The sequence below is a fragment of the Phalacrocorax carbo genome, chromosome 18 (genome assembly GCF_963921805.1).
Source record: "Phalacrocorax carbo chromosome 18, bPhaCar2.1, whole genome shotgun sequence".
NCBI lineage: Eukaryota > Metazoa > Chordata > Aves > Suliformes > Phalacrocoracidae > Phalacrocorax > Phalacrocorax carbo.
Window position 1 is genome coordinate 12411043 of NC_087530.1, and position 23209 is coordinate 12434251.

Below are 23209 nucleotides of genomic sequence, written 5' to 3' on the forward strand. Positions count from 1 at the left end.
GTCCCAACTTGCTTGCAGCAGAGCTAAGTAATGCAGGAGTCATCAGAAACCATTTGTGTCTGTCCTCCAACATCACTCCAAGCGGTGTTACTAGCAAAAGGTTATTCCTCTGATGCTAACCCCACCGTGGGAAAATTGCCTAAATTGTCAGTGTAGACACCACCCAAGTGCACATGCCCTTGCAGATAAGATCTTGTGTGGCTTCCTGCACTTCATACTGTATATGGAAAGAATAGTCATTTTTAGATGAGACAGAGCCAACGGCATTCAACACAAGTAGAGAGGATCAGGTATTGGTGCAGGGTGCTCTGGGCTTGTGTGTTCACTTCAAAACACTCCCCATTTTCCCATACTCTTGTTTTTGCAATTGCATGACTAGAGGAGTGGTCTGGTGCTTGTGGCTTGGCCTGAATGCGTCAAGTTTGGGTAACTTCCCCCATCCTATGGTAAACGTAGCTACACACATTTTAGATATCATTTAATGTCATATTTAGATATAATTTAATGTAGTATTGTCCAGCCTTGGATTCTTCCCTATCTTCATCCAACCCTCCTTTGCTACAGTTTTAGGTGTTTATCTTTGGGAAACAAAATTATTACTAAATGTCCAAATGTGATTTTTGCTTTGACCATAATTAAATCAAAGAATGACCCAAAGATCCCTGAGGACAATGAAAAGACTCATGAACTTTGATGGCATTTGAATCAGGCAACGGGTCGTCATCACCTTTTCTCTTGAACTAAGCAGTGGCTTCATCACGTCCTTGTCCTGTATACACCTGGGGGAGGCACGGCAAGAGAGGGACCAGCCTTTCCCATATTTCTGTCATCTGCGGCAGGAGGGTTCTAGTATAGTTTAAACACTCTTATGTGTGGCAATAATGTTAATAGTGCTAATTCTTTGCTGTTATTGGATTACATGTTAGAAACTCTCAGTGTATTGAAATGTATTTTTGTGAAAAGGCTATTTGTATCACCTCTCCAGGGAGGGTGAGTAGACCCTGATAAGCTGACAATATGTTAGCGTTCACCAGAGCTTTTCCATCTTCCTGCCTCGTAGCTAGGTTTTTTGCTCTTATTGATCAGCTGGTGAAGTGAGAGAGGTTTCTGCTGCTTAGGATTTTTGTTGGCCTGCTGATCCAAACCGAGTCTGAGGACCTGCAGTTGGATTAACATGGTGGCTACCTTCCAGCTACCCTGGCTAGTCTTCCAGCACAGCTTGGATATAGGAACACAGACTGCATATGGGAAATGCGTGTTTCTTGGGTGCAGAGGGGGGTTCTCCCCATTTCAGTTACAGCATTCTGTCTGCCTAATTAAAGTGTTTGTTTTCTAACTACAAACTGAGTCTGCAAATGAAGTGTTGCTTTTCTGGAGATTTTATCATCTATAAACAGACTGTTAAAAATAGGGTAGTTTGACACAAAACTTGTTTGTGGAGTGAAACAATTCAAAACATGTTAATAACAAAACAAAATCTTAAAATAGCTCTGAGTTGAGACCACAGACACAGCTGCCAAACACTTTCATCTTTATTGCAGTTACTCATATCTCTTCTCTTATTATTCCTATTGTAAACATGCTGATTTTATCTCAGTTGTCCTTGCTGTTCAGCCAGCCAGCCCATGTAACTGCACCCTGCGATCCGGCCTGGGTGTTCCTAAGGACCCAGGTCAGGCGCCTGCTTCCACGTTTAGCTTTGTGCGTGGACAAGGCTGCTGCCCCATTGCTGACAGTGATCCCCACTGCGAGAAGTTTCTGCCAGCAGCACGATTTGTCTGACTGCTCCGTCACCTACTTTAGCTGGGTGATGTTAAAAAGATGTTCAAAACCAGCTTGTGCAAGTTGCTTGAAGTTCCCCTGACCTGCAGCAGTGGTGGTGGCGTGAGCTGGGTCTGCCGCAGCTGAGGCTGGGAGGCGATGTCTCTCCATGCTTTGTTCTAAATGAATATTCGTTGCTCTACACCCTTTGGTACAGGGTAGAATATACATCCCGTAGAAGAGGAAAACCTAACCTGATACAGCACATGTTCATCTGATTAAGTCACCTGTATGGTTAATAGAGATGGAGATAAACCCATGCCATTTTGATAACAGTTCTGCAATTAGGCTAATCTGAACCTGCACGTGAACATTAAAAAGCTATTAAGCTATTAGGGAATCCATTGTATGCTTGCATGTTAAAACTAATGGATTACTTGTTTAATAAAAGGTACTCATGAGATCAAATGGTGAAATGAGATTTTGAGAGTTACAAGTCCTTTTTTTAAAATTCAGGAAGCAGATAACCATGAGGAAAATAAAACCAGCTGCCAAAGCTTTGGACACCCAAAACCCTTCTTTGGGTCCAAAACAGAAGTAGCAACCTTCAACTTGTATACAAATTGGGGATAATTACTCAGCTTGAACGTTGTGATGCTAATCTGATAATTTGAGAGAAAAGGTACTTGGTGCGCGTGGAGCAGAGTAGCACATTAGCCTCTAAACAGGTGAAATAGTTACAAAGTCTGGAGTAAGAGGGAGATTTGGTTGAAGATTTAGCTGGGCTGAGAAATTATATTGTGCTTTTCAGTATCTGATTTGTGTCATACAGTCACTGCATTAATGTTAGTTCCTGCTTTGGCCACTTAAAGCTCTTCTGTTGATGTCTCATTTTGGGGTGAAGCCTGGACTGTCAGTGACGCGGTGTTCATTTTGTGTGGAAAAGGCAAACAGGCAAACAAACCCCCCAAAACCCCAGAACCTCCAAAAACCAAACCCAAAACAGAGCAAACAGAAAAAAATGTTTTCCCACTGATAACAGGGTATCTCCGTTCTTTCTGGACAGTTAAGATTGAACAATTGGACTTACATAGTGTGTGTTTCTTGTCTGCTTCTGTACACTCAGTCTTTGATGCGGCGGACGAAGTACACGCATGAATTTCCCGGAAGGTAAAGCAATCCACAGCTTTTGCTGTGAGCAATGCTCAGATGAGCTGTTGGGTTTTGTCAGTGTTGCTTGGCTGGGTTTGCAGAACATGTGCTTCCAGCCATGAGTTAGGTTGAGGTATCCTATGAATGCTAGGAGAGATCATAAAATATGTGTTTCAGGGTGTGCTCCCACCCACACTTCAGTTATTTTTCTAGTTACATTTTTCTACAAAGGTTTCGCGTAGGTGAAGTGTAATGATGGGGTTTGTGTTTGCTTGGGAGGAATGCACATTTTTTACTGTATTATGTTTGTTTACATATTCTAACAAATAACAAGTTCTAAAATGCAACTATTTTGACAAACAAATCCATCATATTAATGATCTTTCTCTGAAAGCAAAATCAATCACAGATAGCAGAGAAACCTGTTGAAGATAAGAGGTTTTCCTCTAAGGCCTAACAAACTGGTTTTATCATCATCTTAATAAATAGGCATTTGTGAACTCAGGTGATTCCGTACCCTGTCCTGCTGTTGCTTAGCGTTGCGTGCACGCTGCAGTAGGGTCAGAGATGTTGTGTTTTCAAACACTGTTTACAACCATTTTGGAAAATACAGCCCAACTTTGCAAAGTAATTAGAAGGACACTTCATGTAAAACATCCTTGTTACCTGGGTCACAATTACGTCAGTACTAACACATCAATGCGCTAGAGGCTCCTTGCTCTTATTACTCTATTTACTGGAACAATACACTGTATTAAAGAAAGCCATTATATGCTTATTCTGTTTTTGAGATCCAAGTATTCTCACACACTACAGAAATTAGACACTATTAACTGCTTAAAATCCTAATTAGTTATGTGCCTCCCAAGCAGCGCACAGTTAGATCTTAATACATTTCTGTAATCACCGAGCTGGGACAGGACAGACAGTGGCTGAACCAGTTCTTCTCGCAGTCTGAGTTACTGCAGTTCACCATAGCAGAGGTTCCTCCTCTGCAGAAGGTATGATTTGGAGTTAATTTGTGAACGTGGCAGGTCTTGGCTTATCAAAGATTTGTAGATACCACAAAGGGGAAAAATACAGTTCTTACCCTCTCTCTGACTGTGGGGAACCTCAGCCCTTTCAGGGGTGGGGAGCTACACAGAAATTATAAAACTAAGATCTCTTGATTTCAGGGTCTTTTAAATCTTGAGTCGCTTTCAACAAAATTCAACCGTTTTACAAAATTTAAAAGGCACAGCAAGGTGGCTAAAGTTAACTCAGAAAGGTGTGGTGGGTCAGGTGTTTTTTACAATTGCATTGTAGAAAATATCCATCTTCGCTGATTTTGTCCGAGCACTTTACTTTCTCTCTCTCTCTTTCTGCCAGACAGCTTGATCTTTAATATTTGCTCCAGGGTACGCTGCTGCTCAGACTACGCAACTCTGCCAGGAGTGTTCGTGTATGTTTCCGAGTGGAATGTATGCAGCCCAAATGTCTGTATGACTTGGACTTGAAGATTCAACAGAGAAAATTAACACATTAAAGATTTGTATAATAGCATATACACTTCGCTTTGGAATAATACCCATTTATCCACTGTGGTGGTGTTCTCCTAAATACGCAACTTTTTTTTTATTTTCTAGGCAGCCATACTGAGTATTAAGCTAAAATTACAGCCAGATCAAGATGTGGAGAAGGTGAGTCATTTCCTCTGCAGCCTTCTCTGTCATCAGATCCACCTTTTGTTAAGCAGGAGATCCATCAAGGCCCTCCAAGTTGTGCTGCCTTTGCTGGCGGCTTTTCTTTGTTCCCAAGAAGTAACTGCCACATTGCTGATGTACCTTCACATCTAGGGAAGTGGCAGAGCATATTTTGTTAGACCACATTACAGCTTACGGGGCTGTTTTTCTAGCTGCAGCCCTGTAATAAAAAATTCTAGCTGTGCTCTTGACAAATGGTTATCACTATGATGGAGTTCAGTGCTTTTGCTATTTTGAAGCTTTGCTAATATTTATGTTGAAAATGCTGCGTCCCTTTTAGGCAGCACTGGCTGATTAAGCAGGGGGTTTGTGACTTGCTCACCATGTCTGAGCAGCAGGGGATGGGACACCCCACTCCCAGGTTTGAGTCTGCGATGTCATGGACCTCTTCTGTGCCTTCTGCGTGCTGCAGCGCACAGTTGCAGAACATGGTGATCAGAGGGAGGGCACAGTGCTTTAAATGTTATTTCTTCTCCTAGATGTGTACACCGCTACTGCTCCAAGATAAAACTAACTTGGTGGAAGATTATGTGGGAGAATATCCCGAGCTCCAGAGCAAGCTCTTGCAGATCCTGGACACGTGGTGTGAACCTGGTTTTAATATCAGAGACATCACAAGGTAGAAATGCTTGTTGACTTTCTAAACAGCTGGGGCCAACGTGCTGTCACAGGACAGTACGTTCTCTGCTTGTCTATCTAAGATCGTTTCTCAGCGTAATGGAGTGCAATATATTTACTTTTCAGCTGAGAATGGGGAAATTCTGGTGTCTGTGCCAGAGCCTTCTCAAATGCCTCAGCCTGGAAGACAGAGGTATCATTCCTTTTAACAGATGTTCAGTTCCTGCCAGGATTGAGGAGTACAAAATGAAACCTGTGCAGTAGATCTTAGCAGTGTAACGATATCAAAGTTTCCTCCTGGAGGTTGTAGCAATCCGACTCTTGTGCTTTGCTGCAGACAAGGGTGAGTTTCAGTATCGGTTGTACAGGTTTTGCAGGAAGATAATACTGTGATGAAGTGGCAGAAAAACAAGAGATGCAAGTGGTTAACCTTCATGTGCTCGTGAAATAGTCTTGTGTGTTTTAATTTATAAATTACCTCTCACTAGAATAGCTCCTGTCAGTCACAAAGCCAACAGCAAGTCAAACTCACAGTTTAGGTGCAATAGTTGCAGTCTTGGTTCTGAAAACAGATGAGAGGGAATTGCTCGCTTTCTCTTTCGTTAAAATAAGTGCCTGGGCTTGCTTCAGCCATTGACTGGGAAATGTGTATGGTTTTATTGTTGGCTTTTTGCTGTAGCTCAGGAAGGGTAGGGAACTGTTCTTACCAACACCTAGCAAACCCTAATACCTCTGCTGTTGAATATCTACTATTTGGAGAGCATACGTTAGGCAATTCCACAGATGTTTCTGATTTTGTTTATTTGCTTACAGACAATATCAAGGCCTGTCCAGGTACAAACCAGATAAATTTAACCGCAGAATGCTAAGCAAGCTGGTCTTCAGGCTCCTAGAGCGATTTAACGTAGATCCAGGTATGTGATATTGCAACATATTGTGGAGTTATCTCAGCAATAAAGAGCAGATGAAGTCAATTTGTCTTCTTCCATGTTCAGCAAGGAATCTCTGCTGTAATTTATCATGGGGAGTTTCAGCATTTAATTAACGATATTGAAGAACAAAGCTGGTAAGTTATGGGAATTACCACTTTGTGCTGTCAAAGAATAAAGTGCTTGTGACTAATAGACTGCTTCTTCCATGATATGAAGTAAATCTTGACCTCAGAATGGCTCTACATAAACATATGATGGTCAGCTTTGAGTTATGACTCCATTCCACTCACATAAGAGGCAAATCATTATTCATTTGAGGATCTGTTTTCTTGAATTATGGGTCCGTCAGCTGGAAGAGATAACCCTTGGGAAGCAGGAGCCTCACAGCCCTTTGTATTCCTTGCATAAACTATGGATGGTGGTAGAGAATTTTAAGGCTCTTGCAGCCTTCCAAGAAAAGTAACAAGTTTTACATCAGTGAATAGATCTGCTTCACTGCTGGTTATCTAATAAAATCTACTTTGTTTTGCGTTGGTTGTTAGTGGGGACTGCTGATCTTTTTCTCTTCTCTTTGGGACCTTGTGTCAGACACCTTTAGGTGCACCGTTAGATTTTACCCTGCAAAGCTTTCCATCATCAGCCCAAGATATGCAGTTCTCTTTTCTTGGACTGAAAAGTGTTTTCTAACCACAAATTGTGAGCTTATTACACCTGGCAGCAACAGTATATTGCATATTAATCTTCACATCTTCAGACTGGTGTTCAAAAGTTAATAAGATAATGCTTACAAACCCTCCTTGGAGGATAAGTAAATATAATTAAACTTAGCACATTGATGTGAAAGCTGAGACATATGTGGGGTGGTTTATTTAAATTCTAAAACCTTCCCAGGAGTTTAGTAGTCTTCGGTAATTTTTCCTCCTTCACAGGGTTGGTCATCCAGTAGGCTGTATTGTCTTTTATGATCTGTAAAGAGAATTCAGTTGTTCCCCTTTCCTTATGAAAGATCCACCAAGGGTATGATACTAACTGTAGAGATGAAATGATGTAACTATTCACATGCAAAATCCTGAGAAATTAAATAGCCGATGAAAAGAGCAGGGGGCTGTTGATCTCAGGAGCTCTCTGTGGGATGGTAGCGTGCCTCGGCCCAGTCAGGATGTCCCAGATGTTGTAGCTGCCAATAATAATGGCCAAATCTTGCTGGTCCCCTACAACACATTCACTGGTGAGGAGGTTCCTTGAGGTACATACAGATCCCATTCCTGCCTGTGCTTCCAGAGGGTGATTTATCCCATGCAAACTGCAGTGTCTGTGCCAGATAAGTCACTTGCTAGAGTGGGCTGCCCACCTCTCTTGATGTGAGAGGGGATGTGGGCTACTGGTTTAGACAGGATGCCAGATTTGGGGCAGCTAAAACCAGTGTTGGATGACTCTCATAGTTCCATGTATGAAAGCAGGTGCTTATTTTTTATGTAATATTACATGTAATTCAGAGCAGGACTTCACATTTTGCTAAACTGTGGCCATCTTAGTCTCATTTGAAATGCTTTGGAAGGTGATGAATGCCTGCAGAGGAATTTCTGCCAGGGTGCTGGTCCTGCTTGAACTGAGTTGGGAAATGGTGGCAGCTGGAATAACATGGCTTTCCTTTTCTTCCCACCTCTCTCCCCTCCCTTCGTCTGAATTTCTGGGTGTTCTTTCTCCATTCTTTAGTGGAAGTAAATCTGACTGTGAGGAAAGAGTGTACAAAAAGGAAGCAGGCTGGGTAAAACGTACAGGTTAAAAACCCCCCTCATTTCTCTTGTTCTGAGCAGCTCCACCAAAAGCTAGCAGTGAGGTAAAACTCACACTTCTTGTTACCTAACCTGACTGTGGGCTTGTTCGATGCTGCAGTCTTCTGCTGCTTTCTATCTCCTCTTCACTCATGACTCCTACTCGCTGAAAGAGGCTGAGAGCAGCAGCAGAAGAGGGAAGTGGCTTTTGGTGAGAAAGGCTGGAGGAGGACGGGGTTTCTTGGTATGAGAAGGCAAACTTGTATGTGACTCAGTTCTTGCAGTTCCAAATCTACTTTCATATTTCACTACCCAAGTTCACTCTTATCCACTCACAATAAATTTCACTGGCTGCTAAGCAAAACTTAGGTGTTGATCAGCCGTTCAGATTTGAAACACTCCTTGGAACTGCCAGTCTTAAATTTCAGAGCCAGATAGGAGGTGGCCCAATGTAAAAAAGATTTGGAACCTCAGAGGAAAAAAAAGCCGTCATCCTAGATTAGGCCACCTCTTTTTTTTTTCTGAACTGTATTCCAGTATTCCTGATAACACGCAAAACAGTGCATGGTCAGTGGAAGGTTTTCTGCCATGTCCCAAAGGTGTCCCATTAAACTGTGTGTGGATTCCATTTAATTAGCTTTATTGGGGAAGGAAGAAGTTGGGAAGAAATGACACATGATTGAGGAAATTGAGCTTTATAGAGTCTTTTCTCACACATGGGTCAGTGTGCTCTGGTTTAACGAGCCTGTAGTTTTTACAGGCTGATTACTTAATACTCTTTGGAGACCCTGGCTAAGACAACTTAGCTTTACAAATACAAGTTTCAGTCAAAACAGTTCTCAGAGATGAGGGAACAGAACCTACCTAGGTTTGAAATAGTGAAGTCTATTTTCTCTTGTGGTTTTGCACACCCAGTATACCATAGAGTTCAGTGGCATTTTTTATTGACAGTTCATTGGGTATGAGGTAGAAATGACACCACTCAGAAAAGTCTAACTCTCCTCATATGTTGGGCCTTAGTGCCTATATGAGAATAAATCTGCTTTATATATAGCGATGTTGATAGAAAAGAGATGGTAACCGAATGCACAGTTAACAGTTGTCATTGTCCCATAGCAGTGTAATAAATTAGCTGAGCACCTTAAGTTTTGAATGCTATGAACATGTTTTTACCATAGTCTTTAAAAAGATTTTTAGCATAAACTAAGAGAAACGTTACTTTTCATTTGACCACCAGGTTACCGTTTTGGTTTAACCTTTAATTTCATTTTGGTGTGAATCTTCCTTTTTAAGCCCCAGCACTGATTTGCGAGATAAAGCGTTATCACTCCGTTAGTGTTGGGGCAGTAGAGGGCAGACGAGGGCTGCTCAGCAGCCTGTGCCTCTGCTCAGGTGGGTCACAACTGTCCTCAGACTTCATCAGGTCTGTGAGAGCTGCAAGCACATCTAGAGCTCCCGCAGGGACTTGGTGGGAGACTACACTAGGTGTTTTCACAAGATGCTGTATTGGAGAGACAGGAATGACTGCTATGACTCTACAGGGACGCCTTTGGAAGGAAGACATTTTGAATGTTTTTACCTTTTCCTCGTTAAAACAGAGCAGAAGGTTATTGATTTCCTTTACATTTGCTTTACAAGGATTGTTTCTCCCTCCTTCCGTGGTGATTTTCTTTCAGAGTTTTTTAGCTCTAATGTTAAATACCAGCACATCTCTGCATAGCACTGTGACTGAGAAGAACCCCTAGGATTAGACATTAGAAGAGAGGAGCCGACCATTCATGGGGTCGAAGTGCAGAGGCAAGGTGCTGAAGGAGAAGGGGATTGAACATGCCAGGGTCCCCTCTGGGGCCCTTACCTTTTCAGATACATTTTTGTCTACTGAAGTCCAGGCAGTAGAATATGATCTTCTCTAGACCAAGAGAAGCTGGCTGGCAGCTCTGAGCTTTTTGTTGGAAAAGCTGGTGCCACCCTTGCAGTCCTGAGCATGAATTGATCATATCCAGACACAGGTCTAAAGACCACACCAGAGCATTTTTTCCTTTAGGCATAGATCGAAACCCTTGAGCTATGCTTTCTGTTCTTCCTCCAGTCAGCTAGTGCTCCAGGCAGCAAAGCTAGTAGGTAGCTCAGGGGTTTGGGGGTGGTCTGGGGCTTCTGCTGTTTCACCTTCCTTTCTGAGGCCCGCTGACCCTGAGCTGTAGCGGCACAGAGCACTTTATGAGAGACACTAATGCATCTTTGAGGCTACAACAAAAAGAGGTGTTCTTGAGTCTGGCCCTACCCTCCACTAATTCACACTTAGGGACTAATCTCATAATACACTGAGAGACTAATGCACAGCTTGCTTATCATCAGATTCGCCAGCAATCCGTAGCAATACCAGGGTAAAAGCCTCTAGCATTTCAGGTACCCTGACTATATAAAAAAGGCTCCTTTACTTTGTCCCCAGACAAAGTATTCTTTGTCTGGGGCCTTCTGTTCTGCCAGGACAAGGTGAAGTAGTCTCATTGTGAAGGGAAGTCAAGCTCTCAGGGCTTTAGAGGCTAAAGAGAGGATTGGGTCCACATCCCAGCTCAGGAGGCATTGCGTATCACCTGGGAGCGGTAGCCACGCACCACACCAAAAGACATTTTGCACCATGTCCCGAGCAGACACATCTTACCGACGCTACAGGAGTGAAATAAGTGTGTATTGTGGGTTTCATACTCTGTGTGACAAATAGATTTCATTTTTACTTCCTCTGCATTGCTAATAGCCATTAACTCTCTGCTAGTGGCTGAGAGCAGACTGGAGTCAGCCCCAGATGTGAAACAGTTCAGATGGAGCATTGTTGTGGTACAACTGCCAGGTTAAGAATTAACACATGCCCAAAGAGGTGCTTTCATAGTATTATACCATTTGTATTCCACTAGTGCTCTACAACCCGGTCATGATCCCAAAACCCCATTGTGCAAACACTGAGTACAAGGGTATTTCCTATTCTGAAAAGCTTAGGACGTTGTCTTTTGTTCTGACCAACAGAACACTGGTTTTGGCTCAGGAGACCCAAGTTCAGACTCCTGTTCACTCAACTAGGTGTTTGACCTTGAGTAAGTTGCTTTGCCCTGAAGTGCTTTGACTTCTGCAAATATAAGGTGTAGATGGTCATGAAACTGCAGGGAGAAGATCTGGCAGACTCTGCAGTACCACCTGCGTCACCCTCCTGCCCCAAGGCCAAAGGAGTTCCGTTATTTCTGATATATGTGGAATGTGGAACCTATTCTTAAAGACCTCCAAGGTGGAAAGTTTACCATCTCCTATACAATCTATGGCAGTTCTTCCCTGGCCTCACCATTAGATTTTTGTTGGGTTTTTTCCTCCAAAAGGCCATGTGGAATTTCTCTTGCCCTTATGGCTTTTGGGAGATGCATCTCATGTTTTACTTTGGGCTTTCTGATTTTATGTGTTTGTGCTGTTCTTTTGTATTTGTGTGAGCCAGTTTCCATGTGTTTTAACTTGCTGCTTCTGTTTGAGATCAAGAAAAGCTTCTGATTTAGCAGTTAAGTCTCTTACTTCACTTCCAGTTTTTCCATTGCCAGCTCTTCTTGACTCCTTTTCCCCTTATAATTTTCACATGAAATCTTACCTGCCAGTTCTCTGAGTTTATTGAAGTCCATTTTGTTGTTTTTATTTTGCTGTTCTTCCTTTCCTTAGAGCTTTGAACTCTTCATTTCATTGTCTCTCTTACCAAGTTACCTTTCATCCTCACATTTTCAATTAGTTTTTTGTAACAAAATATAGAAAACTGGATGCAAACTCATTTCCTTTGCTCCATCAGAATAGAAGATGTCACTACTGCCTTCAGAAATGTTCCAGTCCATCTGTGTTCCTGTGTCCTGCTTTCTGCACAGATAGCTGGGCACTTAAGATCCCTCAGTGCTGCCAAGTCCTGGGCTTTGGATATTTCCTCTAGAAGCTCAAAGGAAAAAAATGTTCAGTGGATCTTTTTTGGTGACCTAGAGCAGACATGCTGTGTTGCTTTCTGAAGTGCTTGCAATCTTTAAGTTAGGTGGTAATAGCATTACCTCTTATGTTGATCTTACCTTCGTTAACAAGTGTTGCTTTCTGCGAGCTGATGATTTTTCCTCCAGATATTGGGAAAATATCCGGAGGAAATATCACCATATTTATTGGGATAATATCCTGCGGGATAATTGCAATAATTTCCTCAGATCGTTTGAGGGCAAGGATATGTTGTCATGCTGTGGACGATTAACTTAAAAATAACAGTTTTAAACTTTTTTTTTTTTAAATGGAAATGTTCAGCTTATGAAGCGATGCTTCGAGAGACTCTGAGAAGCTGCAGTAGCCATTGGTACATCAATCCATATCCCTCTGATTCCAGGGTCTGGTATTCAGAGGTCTTTCTTCATTCTCTCAGTTCTTAACCCTTGGGCATGCCATGTGTGGGGCACGGAGAGTACTAAGCTCTGAGGCCCTTTGAGTCAGTAACAGTTTCTCCCGGCGTACGCTGATTCAAGTGAGGCTGCAGAGAATTTTCTCTTTACCGTTTTCTGTTACCTTTTCTGGTTGCTGGTCCTGCTCCTTCTGATTACCAGTGAGGTGGTTTTAGCCACTGAAACACCAGTGAAGTGGTTTTAGCCACTGAAACACCAATGAAGGCTTTGTTTAAATCTTCCCCTCTACATGCATCCCAGCATGTAGCAAGAACGGACAGATATGTATGTTAATCCTAGTTAATGTATTTAATCTTCTGCGTTTATCTGTCTTTGCACTGGATTTCAAAACAAGGTCTAGTGAAGATCTTGTTTTTTGCCGTTGTAATGAGGCATATCTAATGAAGATGACAGTAATAAAAATAATAACAACAACTATTGCTTGCTAGCTCAGCGAAACAATAGTCACCTCCCTCTTTGTATGGGTATGGAGTCTCTTTCATGGATATATATTTTATTGGGTAAACTTTAGCCACAAGTTTACATCCTGAATAACGTGTTCAAAACTGTTTCAATGAATTAAGAGCCCAGGTTCCAATTAAATCAAAAAGAATGCAGCCTCTAGAGACTGGAGATGGTGCCGGTATGAGGATGCTACCTAATTAAAGGTGTGAAGTCATTGACTACGAAGCACATTGAACCAGCAAGTGGATCTTATCATTCAAGGGTGGTAAAACCAGAGATATCAGAACCGAGGATTAGCATTGCTAGTCATGGTTGAAAGTGTAAATAACAGTTTGTAGTTTAGATAAGCTGACAATGTGTGTGTCTGTCTGTCATTGTTCCAAGTGCGATAGCATCCGGCCTTCCACATACCAAGTTTGAAACTGGGAAAGGAAAGACAGTGAAACTTCAAGGAAGTTCAGCTATGTTGTATGCTTAAATGTCTTTTTCCTTCTTTTAGCTCTCTGCCCTAATGTCATAAACCAGCGGCACTTGAGAACTCTGAATTACCTCTTTTACAAGAGATTTGTTGAGGTACGTTTCTGTATTGCGTGACATGGCTGCGAATGAGGCTTTTTGTTTATTTTGCATTTTGAGTAACATAATTGATATGATTGAAATGTTTGATAGTATATGAGCAAGTTTTCATTCTGATTATTATTGTATTGTATTATATAATTATTATTATATATTGGATCTGCCATTGGACCTGGTTTTTTCCTGTAAGTGAATAGTTTGCGCGTCCATTTGTATTCTAATGACTGGGTGTCGTGACTGCTCGGACCTGGATGCTTGCTCACCTCAGCATCCTCAGCGGTGCTTGGATGTGTAGGTAGATCAGGATATGGCCTCCATACATTCAGTTTCTGTCAGCCATCTCAAGTAAGCAGGAGCATACTAGCTAAAGAGTTTTTTGGTGGTTTTGTTTTGGGGGGGGGGGGGGTGTTGTGTGTTGGGGTTTTTTTTAAGAACACCAGGTTTTAGGCTTTCCGCATTGATGGGTTCTTTGTAGGCACTTTGCTTTGGTAGTTGTGGCCTGACTGTGATAGGTAAGGCCCAAACCTGCCACAGAAGCCTTTTTGTGCTAACAGCCTAGTTACTGCCTGAACAAAATGGTAGTCCTTTCAGCTCCTGAACAACTCTTTGAACTAACTTTACTTTTGTCCAGTCTCCAAATTCCCTTTGCAAATATTCTGGTACTTGTCCGGGTACGGAGGGCTTGTAGAAATAAGAAGATGCCATTAATTCTTTCTGAGGAGCAGGTTTCTAGCAGGCAGCTTGGAGGTTGGTTGTCTGCACATCACCTGATGATGGTTTCTCCTCCCCTTTCATGAGTGTACCGAGCCAAGCCGCTGCCCTTTAGATGCTCTTAGGCACGCTGCATTGGGGAGCACATTTTTATTCTTGCCAGCAGAACAGTTTTGGTGCTTCTCTTGATGGCCTGGCATTCATCATTATCCTGTGCCTGGAGACAGGCTGTACCAGCTGAGAGTAAGTTTTTGTTCTGCCTGTTCTGGAAAAAACAGCTTGCACTTGCTGTATCCGGGTGTATCAGTTGGGCTGTGAAGGACATGGACCACAAGAGACTGAATGTTAGTGAAATATTTCAGTTTCTTGAACTTCGAATTACCAAGCTGTATTTGCCAAACGTGGAGTGGTGTTTCATCTGCAGTTCACAGAAGACTTTGTCCTTTTTTAAGAGAGTTTTAACAGAGACCAGCAGGTTGTTCAGTCGTTCCTACAGTACTATTGATCTGTCTTCAGAGAGCCAGTTTTCAGGAAATGAGACACCTCCTCCAGAAGTGTCTGTTCTTTTATTCAAAAAAGGATTCATTTGATGTGCTGACAGAAGAAGGCAGATGCATGCATTTTTAGTGATCCCCCATACCCCGGTGCTTTGAATATGAAGATGGGGTTGAGTGGTGGTGATCTGATGACACCATTCTGGCACTGTCAGTTCTGCTTCCAAGACTTCCCGATCCATCAGTGAAGGCTTTGATCTGCCTTTCCCGCCTGCCAGATCCACTGACAGAAGACCTGGGGAGGATCGAGCATTTCAGCGTCCGGCATCTCAAAGCTTTAATGTTGGATGACATAATTGTAGGGAGCTTGGTCATCCGCAGTGAGAGAGTAGAAAGCATTTGTCCAGGTGTATTTATTTAGCAGAGTGGAATGGATTCTTGAGCTGGTGTTCTGCTCTCTCTGGCCTTCCATTTCCTTTGTTTTGGAGTATTTGCTTGATTTAAAGTATCCAAGCTGGCCAGTTACTTCCATTAAGGTACATTTGGCAGCTGTTTCTGGACACAGTCCCTTCTTCTGAGAGCTCTTTGGTGTTCTCTGTTTACCATTCTCAGCTGTGTATGAGGTCTGGTTAAATGGCTCCTTTATCTCACTAGTATTTAAATTACATGCTTGTATATCTCAAAGATGTTTTCTCTGAGGCACTTACTCCCTGTTTGCTCTTGTACCTTTCCATAAAAGTGGCGCTAGCAATCACTGTTCCCTCTGCCAGGAGTGGGGGTGAGGCTCAGGCCCCGGTGGCTGATCACTCTCATGCAGCCTGTGTTCTTGGCAGAGTAGAGAGTAGGTCCCATCCCACGCTCCTCCCCAAGGCTGGCTCTGAACTACACTGGACTGGGGATATTAACTTATCAGTTTCCTTTCCCAGACCTCATGATTCCAGAGGATTTTTCATGACTTGGCTTTTTAAAAAAGTTTGTATTTTTGTATTCCGAAGGCTCAGCCTTGCAGATAATCCCTGAGATCACTTCCTTTCCTGGAGCCTGTGGGGATGGCTCTCCGCTGGGCTAGCTCTTGAGGTGAACAGTGTGTTGGGCATATTACAAACCTGAGGTAAAGGCCACAGTAATGATCCATGTGTTCCACTAGACCACGGCCTGTTTCAGCTTTGGTCAGTGATGTCTCTGTCACTGCAAGAGCACCATGTGAGCTTTGAGGCATTCAGAAATGCTGCTGCACTTTGAGGAGAGTTGTTAGGTGATTAGTTTTCTGCAAATGAGTCCAGGACCCAGCTCCAGGTAATAATGAGGGTTCAGGCTACTGCTGGGTAAGGGCCTGCATTGCCTGTTTGCTTTGACTGCATATACTTTTTTTGGTCTTATGTGCTGCAGGGTAAGCCTGAACTGTTGTCTGAATTACTTCATCTAAGCTTTGTTTTTCTGCTCTGCCCTGACCGGTGACATACACGAAGCAGAGGTTTCCCGTGTGCTCCAGAATGCATTCCTCAATCACAGTTGATGCCAGTGTGTAGGATGGTGTGTTAAATTTCAGCTTGTGCTGTATGTAACATTCTCCCTTTTCTAAGATGGCTGAGAAGTAATTTTGTCTTTTCAGAAAACCATGACTCAGGAGAATTGGACAGATCATGTTCAGGTGAGTATGGATTTCCCTCTCCCATTTTCTGAGGGTTATTTGCTTAGAAGTTATTTTAACATGTACAGAATATCCAGCTCTGGATTCTGTCCTACTGTTATAATTTTGCACTTTCTCCTAACTTTTTAAGCATATAGCAAGATTGTACATGCAGGGAAGAGCAGTGAAGAAAATTTATATTTTAATTCCTGTTACATGTTTAAAAATGCTCTAGTTTGGCTGGAGCATTTAGATAAGATTATCAAGTACGTTCTTTTACTTTCATACACTTATCTGTAAGTGAACACTACAAATATTTATGTTGATTAATTCTGAGGGGAAAAGAGAGTTCTCTTCAGGCAGCTAACAAGGTGTGTGAGTAAATAGGGACGAACGTTAGATTCCCTCTGCATGCTCCGCTCTGATCATTTTCAACAGGTTTATCAATTGACTGTTAGATATTTTGATGTCTACGTCTTGTTCTGTAGGACACAAGTTATTTTCATAACACAGGAAGAAGTGTAGCAGTATTCTTTTTCTTGGTCTATAAACAGGAGAGTTCAGGCAACTGTGTTGTGGCCTGATACTACAATACATACATAGGTGACAATGAAATATCAAGAAGTTCCATGGTGTCAAACCATTAGTCATTATTTGTGTGTCCATTATATCCCTACGGAATTGCAACCTCACGGTGTTTGCTCCTTTTCCGTAACTGCTCTCGGTTTGAATTCTGCAGCCGTTAAGGATTTCTGACCACTGCCTAGAGTCTTCCTTTGAAAATCCATTTGAATGGTCAGTGTGGGCCTTTGCGTGGTACCAGGCCAACCCGACAACTAACGATCTCAGGCATTTGAGATCTTAGGCACTGTCTGCACACACCAGCAAAATGACTGAATTTTAAACGTGAGATGTTTCTTCTGTCTTTCATGGGTCAGCAGGAGAAAGAACAATTCAAAAGACATAAGGATGTGTTTTTTAAGGCGAGATCCTTGATAAAATGCCTAGCAGCACTTCATGGCAACTGTTAAACGTACTGAGTGTTTTTAGTAGTGGATATTCAACTTCTGAGTGTAGTTTATCATACCCATGCAAGAGACCAGACCCTGTGAGGAAAGAAAGGGATCTTGCCTCTTGAACGCAGTGATCTGATCCAGTGAAATAACTTTTCAGGGTTCCCTTTGATTCTCACAAGCTCAAAGTGCGGGTGCCTTGCTGGGTCAAGACCTGAAATGAGATCAGCCATGAAACTGTAGCAGACATCTTCGTCACAACTTCTGGATGTACTTTGGTGTACGCAGTGAAGGGGTTTCTGTGATGCTACGGTGAATAGTGGGGAGACCCTCCCAGTTAACATACAGGAATGCAGACTGCGTCAATCCCTTGTGGAGACAGGAAGCTTGGGGAGAGATGCACTCTGGAAAGTGCCGGTTTGGTGCCTGGTAGGGCAGTTCCCTAGAGAGCTCCCAGAGCTCAGCTGCAGAATGGGCTCTGGCAGAAGGTCACCTTTGCTCTCCCAACGGATTCAAAAAAACTTTGTATTTTCTGCATGCTGCCAACTTATATATTTTTGACAACTGTGTAATTATAACACGAGTAGTGCTTAAACTTGCCTGTTATCAGTCCTGACTGTTAGTGCTATCAGAGATTACTGTCTTTGGCATCACTTTAAAGCGATCAAAATCTGTACCTATACATCTGGAGGAAACCGAAATAATCACATGTGCAGGTAGGCTTCTGCTTCACATTGCTGGCAGCACGGCTGCACTGAACAGAACTTACAAAGGAGGAATCTCTGAGCAGGTTTTGTTTTCTAGTGCAAAAACTAAAGTTGTCCGGGACTTTATTGTTTTTGAAAGATTGGACTTTACATGAGGGAAAGGTTCAGCTTTCCACTCAGAGCTTCACCTATGACCTGGCATGTTTTGACCAAAAAAATCCCTTAGGCTTCTTGTGCCTAAAGACTCCAAAAGACTCCACAACGGCAAACTCTCAGTCAGGACTTTTTGATATTTTTTCAATTCTAAGTCCAAAGAGGTTAAAAGTCTTCATGGATCTAAAGCCAGTTTTTTGTTTAATTCTGTGCTGCAGCTGTAACAAGACTTAAATTATATACATATTGAGAGCCCTCGTGAAAGCGGTGTCTCTCCTTGTTCAGTGGTGCTGGCTATATCATGTTTGGCATGGCGGGTGGTAGACATTTCTGGGCTGGTATTCCTTTTTGTTCACCCTGAGCAGTACAAGTACAGAATTTTCCTGTTCCTGCCCTGTGGGATGAATCGAAGGTGTGATCCTGACTGCTCCTACAAAAGGCAGAAACTCAGTAGTTAGTTGTGGGGCCAACAGAACCTGTTTCCAGCCCTGTAGCAAACTGGTTTTGCCCCCTCCGCCTGCCAGTGCCTGCTCTGCTGTCCAGGCTGTGGCTGCACAGGCAGGGGTGGCAGCCGTAGGCAGGCAGAGGAGGCAGGAGGGAAAGCAAAGGGATCAAAACGTCTTCATACCCTAGGGAAACTGCCCTCATCACAACTGCCTGTTGGCAAGCCTGGATAGCCTGGGAGGGGAGCTACGGTTTGTATTCTCTCCTCCAAGCAGCGATACCTGGAGGGCAGAGGGAGGGGAAGAGTACTCTTCTTGTACAGTGCCAGCTGCGTTGCTATTCATGTTTGCCTAACTGATTCTGAGCTGCATGGAAACACACAGGAGAGTGCCTGTCTTCACAAGCAGAGGGGAAGGTGCGTAGGATATTGATGGTAGATAGGCAGGAAAAAACAGAGGCAGGGCATGAGCCAATTGTCTGCTTTGCTGTGTGCCCTTCTGCTTCCATTTTTGCATGCTTCATATTTTTCATAGCTTTAATCAGCTGCATAAAGATGGTAGAATTGGGTAGAGCCACCACAGAACAGCTGATCTATGACACTGGTCAGATGTGTTCAGGAAAGGTTGTCCTGCAGAGAGCACTTGGCCAGCAGCAAGAGGGGCTTATTGAATGCTGGTGTTTCCCTGGAAATTCTGCAGGACAAAATTACTTTGAGACTAAAAAGCATGGAAGGCGTTTTTTCAATCATCTGCCAAGCTTTCAGAAAGTGAACATATATAGAACAGTAACATGTAGGAGGAGCATAGCAGGGAAGCAACTCTGATTGCAGATGTCACCTCTACCAGCGTTTCAAATGTCAGATAGTATCTGAGATACTTGCATGACGTTGGCAATACAACGTGGGACCTAGTGGGGAGCACTCCCTTTCGGGTGGCCGCTGGAGCCTGAGGACATCTCAAATAGCACCAGACACCTGTGTTTTGGTGACCTGAAATTCACCTGGTTTAACAGAGGGCTTGGGAACAGGAGGGTCTGGTATTTTGCTGCACCACTTTTAGCATGCAATATTCTCACTGGTGGTTTGGGGTGATCTTGCAATTGTGCTCTTCTAGACTCAGCTTGGCTGATCAGTGCCAAGGCACCCATTTTGTGTGGAGTCCCCCACACCCCTCAGGTCTGGTCCGTTCCACGTGGGAGCCGTGCCCGCCTATGCGAGGAGGAGAGAGCTGCCTGGGAAGCTCTGAGGCCCTGCTGCCACCCACGGGAGCAGTCTCAGCTGGACGAGGAAAGGCGGGGGCAGTTGCACAGGGGGACTGACAGAACATTATGGGTATTTCTGAACAGTTAGAGCCCAGAAGGCACACGCTTGCTCGATGATTCTAACCTCCAGAGTATTTTTGCAGGGAATAGTTTGGCTGCAGCAGAGCTCACCAGTTCATACAGTTTAAAATGTTATCTGGGGGTACTTTGGCCCAAGAAGTATAAGTGTGTTTATTTGGACTTCCTGCTATGAAATTCCTTCTCCCATGGAGCAGGACAGGGTGACGGTGCACAGCAGTGTAGTTCTTTGTTTGGGCAATAACTAGAATCAGTGTTGGACGGCGTCAAAACCGATGAGTTTATTTAGGACTGTCAGTGTTATAATCACCTGTTTTACAAGGTGTCTGAGACAGTGAAGTGGTAGAAATGGTGCTTCCACTTTTATTGACCTCGACTCAAAGAACCTTTTGTTGCTAAATCAAAATACTTTCTGTACTAGTGTTTGCATGGGGGAAACTGTCCCTTAGTTTCTCAAATGTAAAAATCTTAAACCCTTCCAAAACTAATGCTCAGAAAAAGCGCTGGTGTTTGAAAAGGTGTGTCTGGTTCTTTGGGCACTCCTCGTGAGCTGTGGCACATCGGCCAGCCCTTTTGCCAACTAATGGTTGAAACCACCCTGTCCTTCGTTTTGGCATGTGCGACTTGAGGGAAGGGTACAGGGATACAACACTTAGAAAAGTGGCCCTTGTCATTTTCCAGGCCTCTGTTTCGCAGTTACTCAGTCTGCTCTGGTCTTGCATGAGAATGAAGTAGATGAACCCTGGAGCCAGCTGTTCACCATGTTCAGTGTTGGGAGAGACTGCAGCTAATCTCTCCTTCTCCAGCTGTGAGAATGAGATAACTTATTTATTTTAAAATTTCTGACCATGAAAATCAAAATGCCGTGCCAGCTCATTCTCTGGGTGACCAGGGGTGAGATGCTAGTAATATGTAGCAAATGAAAAAAACCTCTAGTTCCACTAAAATTCTAGGGTTGTTATGCTACTTTACAGATAATATTCAGAAATCTGCACAAACAGAAGGCATAAAAGTAAAGTGCCCACCGTTATGTGTAATACATTTGAAAAACTTTGACAGTTCCTGGCCCTTAATAGGTGTAAATTATCTTACACTACAGCAAGGAGTTGATGTAATCTTATTTATTTATTTAACCTGTAAATTTCTAAATAACAAACATCCTCAGTGACTGATGCCAAGATCCTAATGTACTCTTTCTGTACAGAACCATTTTGACCTCAATTAAAATGTAACTACCTCTGGCATAAAATGTCGTAGCTGTTATGCTCAAGGAGGTAATTTTTAAGGGGAATTTAAAGGGCAGAATGCAATTATTTTTTTTAAGTTTTTTTTTGTGGCCAGAGCACCTGGTCTGGGGAACCTTTAATAAGGACAAGAGGTCAAAAAGGCCACTTTGCAAATATCCACATCTAGTGTCTGTCCCTAGGACTCCTGAGTTTAGGCAAACTTTAAAATTGACTCAAGATTGTTTTGAGTACAGCAAGATCCTTATAGTGTAAGGAACTTAATATCTGTAGGGAATTAAGCAATCTGTGCAATGCAAATAGGAATGATATTTGGGAGGTGATTAATAAACAGCATGTCTTTTGGTATAAGTCTGCATGTCAGATTATCTTTTGCTCTGTGTTTGAGTGAACTGTTTATTTAGGGATATAATGGATTTCATCACTCAGATGTCAAATCTAGACTGGCTGTTTTCCTGGAAGGTAGAAACCAAAACTAGTTTTACCAGCCGTTGTGTGGAGTCCCTTGATGGTATTTATGGCCTCTTTTTTAGCAGGAAATTAGAACCAGTGGGTGATTGGTTTTGTTCCTTCTGGCCTTAAAAGTCTCAGGGAGGAATCATCAGCTGAAATAAATTGTCATGGTTCTACTAGTGTTGCTGCAGCGGGGTGCTTGAGCTGAGGAGCTGTCCCACTTGAGCCTGGGTAGCTCCGACTATGGCTGTGTATATAAATATGCAGGAGCTATTCCCTGTCTCTATTTTGCCTGCAGTTTGCCTGTTGAGCTATCTGCAGAAGAATAGCATTTATCTTTCCACAACTTTAAGCAGGTTCCTAACAGCTGCTGTTTAAAAAAGAGAAGATTTTTTTTTTTCCTTTCCATTTCCCTTTTGCAAAATAGACGGTATTTAGATCTGGACCAGTGACAGGTTTAAGATCTGGTATCCGTCTTGTGAAACCAGGACTGAGGGAATTGCTTTGTATCAGTTGAGAACTGGCAGTCTTTCTTCCCCCAGTGTCCACTTGTTGCTCCCATTGCTCCTTTCATTCCTCTTCCTGCATTTTGTCCCCTGTTCAGGGGCTGACCAGAAACTCAGTGGTGGTGGGAGTGTTCTGGCAATCCCTCTGCTTTTGCCCCATGCCTTTTTCTTTAGATTTACTATTCTTGCTGGAGGTCTCTGGGGAGAGCATATAGCCACAATGTGATGTACAAGTATATTGTACCTAAGGGAATATTAAGCCGTGGAAAAACTGAACAATAAAAGTAGCAGGCGAAGTACAGATTTCCTTCTATTTTTCAGTTCGGTTTGTAAATGGTGTCATATATTTATTGATAGCTGAAATAACATCGGAGTTGCAAGGCAAAAGGACTTACTGATGTGGCTGATGCAGAAAACAGGCACATCTTTGATTGTCTCAGGAAAAGCATAACGTAATTCTTCAGTTACATTCTGCTTTCTGGATAGAGAGCAGTAAAATATGCATCTGTACTAATGAAGTTAGCACTGTTGCTCTAAAAGAAATGGGGACTTGTCATTTAACAAACCCACAGCTGTTGTGGGAGAAATATATGGGAAAAGCCAAACATGCCGTGTGTTCCATGCCTTCCTATTTAAAGAAAAGTCTATCAAAGGATGATACACAGAGTTAAATGTAAATATCTCCATATACCTCCTGCATGGCTTAGAAAGAATTATTTTGTGTAAGACCTGGAGGGCTGGTGTGCCTAATGCTAATTACGGTAGTTTTATTTATAACCCTGCCGTTTCTAGATAAATTGTGGTTACACACAAACGTAGTAATGAATTCTGGTGGAATTTTACAGGAGATACAAAGAAGCTAAGAAAAACTGCCATGTTTTCTGCACTATCTACCAAATTGTCAAGAATGTCAAAAACATTTTTAAAAATCAGCCAAAAATTTCTCTGGAGTGATGGAAGATGTGTTTGCTTAATAACTTTGGAAAATCAGCTCACATTTACTGAAGTGTGGATCTACAGGGCCATGCTCTGGGGATTCAGCAGAAACTTACGGGAGCT

The 23209-nt window shown here is 42.8% G+C and overlaps 1 protein-coding gene across 19 annotated transcripts in view; it reads left to right on the forward strand.

Moving 5' to 3' along the window:
- EXD3 (exonuclease 3'-5' domain containing 3) overlaps positions 1 to 23209 on the forward strand; it is a 300891-nt gene that overhangs the window by 110204 nt on the left and 167478 nt on the right. For 18 of the 19 annotated variants that reach the window (XM_064468665.1, XM_064468669.1, XM_064468675.1 and 15 more), the window contains 5 exons: positions 4539 to 4592; positions 5135 to 5274; positions 6087 to 6187; positions 13381 to 13454; positions 16275 to 16313. In XM_064468665.1, coding sequence (XP_064324735.1) covers positions 4539 to 4592; positions 5135 to 5274; positions 6087 to 6187; positions 13381 to 13454; positions 16275 to 16313 — 408 coding nt within the window. The remainder of the gene's footprint in view (positions 1 to 4538; positions 4593 to 5134; positions 5275 to 6086; positions 6188 to 13380; positions 13455 to 16274; positions 16314 to 23209) is intronic. The other variant, XM_064468680.1, reaches the window with a different exon arrangement.